The sequence below is a fragment of the Ursus arctos genome, unplaced genomic scaffold (assembly GCF_023065955.2).
Source record: "Ursus arctos isolate Adak ecotype North America unplaced genomic scaffold, UrsArc2.0 scaffold_5, whole genome shotgun sequence".
Classification (NCBI taxonomy): domain Eukaryota; kingdom Metazoa; phylum Chordata; class Mammalia; order Carnivora; family Ursidae; genus Ursus; species Ursus arctos.
This window is the reverse complement of record NW_026623067.1, coordinates 7,316,986-7,318,484: the sequence shown is the minus strand read 5'-3', so window position 1 is coordinate 7,318,484 and position 1,499 is coordinate 7,316,986. Positions and strand designations below refer to the sequence as shown.

General features: G+C 36.2%; 1 protein-coding gene across 1 annotated transcript; it reads left to right on the top strand.

Moving 5' to 3' along the window:
* The first annotated feature begins 302 nt into the window (after window positions 1-302).
* LOC113261413 (olfactory receptor 2AJ1) lies at window positions 303-1,241 on the top strand. Its single transcript, XM_026507537.2, has one exon. The coding sequence runs from the start codon at window positions 303-305 to the stop codon at window positions 1,239-1,241; it is 939 nt and encodes a 312-aa protein (XP_026363322.2).
* The last annotated feature ends 258 nt before the right edge of the window (window positions 1,242-1,499 follow it).

Genomic DNA, 1,499 nt, shown 5'->3' with positions numbered 1-1,499 from the left:
TTTAAAAGGTGACATTTGATAAAAGACTGAGCTCGATTTAAGACTATGGAATTAAGACTCTAAGACTACATGGAATGAAGAGATTAATCAATATATCAAATATCATCAGTTGATTCAAACAAAAAAAATGGCCATGTTGTAAAACAAGCCCATTTTAAAAGCTGGTTGAGAGTCTACTAATTTTAATTGCAAAATATGGATCACTCTCATTTTACTATGCTTCTAAATGTAAATGAGTTTGAGATTTACACTACTGCATTTTAGCTCTATTTTTTTCCATTTTAGGAAAAAGAGTGGAATTCATGATGAGACATGAGAATCACAGTTTCACCAGTGATTTCATTCTTTTAGGACTCTTTTCTTCTTCCCAGTCAAGTCTAGTTTTCTTCTCCTTTATATTCATCATTTTTATTATGACTATAACAGAAAACACAGTCATGATCCTCCTTATCCTCAGGGACTCAAGACTCCATACTCCAATGTATTTCCTGCTCAGCCATCTGTCTTTCATGGACATCTTGCATATTTCCAACATCGTCCCCAAGATGGTCACTGACTTTCTGTCAGGCAGCAGAACTATTTCATTTGCAGGTTGTGGCTTCCAGATATTTCTATCCCTCACGCTCCTGGGTGGTGAGTGCCTTCTCCTGGCAGCAATGTCTTATGATCGCTATGTAGCCATCTGTCATCCACTGCACTATCCCATTCTTATGAATGACTATGTCCGCGTTCTCATGGCTGGAGCGTCCTGGCTTGTTGGGACTGTCAACTCCATAGTCCACACAGCTTATGCACTCCACTTTCCCTTCTGTGGCTCAAGAGCCATTGATCACTTTTTCTGTGAAGTCCCTGCCATGTTGAAGTTGTCCTGTGTGGACACAACACTCTATGAACGAGGAGTTTATGTAAGTGGGTTAATTTTTCTGCTTGTCCCTTTCTCCTTAATCCTTGTTTCTTATGTCCAAATTCTCCTTACTGTCCTACAAATGAAATCATCAGAAGCACGGAAAAAGTCATTTTCTACCTGTTCCTTCCACATGATTGTGGTCACAATGTACTATGGGCCATTTATTTTCACATACATGAGACCCAAATCATACCACACACCTGGTCAGGACAAATATTTAGCAATATTCTATACCATCCTCACACCCACACTGAACCCTATCATCTACAGCTTTAGGAATAAAGATGTTTTGGAGGCAATGAAAAATATGCTCAAAAGTAACTTTCTCCATTAAATATAGTAATAAAAATGCTTGAAGAATGTGTTTTCTATATTAATATTCAATACTTAGAGGTTATCCATTATTCATATCTCTGAAAAGAAAATCAAAGTTTCTATACATCAAGAATGGAAAGTGGATTTTTCCAAAACCCTGATGATGATAATAAATAAAGTTTTACAAGTATTTGATTTATAAAGACATACATCTAAAAATGTTTTGTTCCCTCCCACAAAAAATTCTAAGAAGTTATAAAAATTGACTTTTATAACA

What these genes read in the sequence shown, in the direction of transcription:
- LOC113261413 (XM_026507537.2), top strand. Translation starts at nt 303, where the DNA reads ATGATGAGACATGAGAATCACAGTTTCACCAGTGATTTCATTCTTTTA.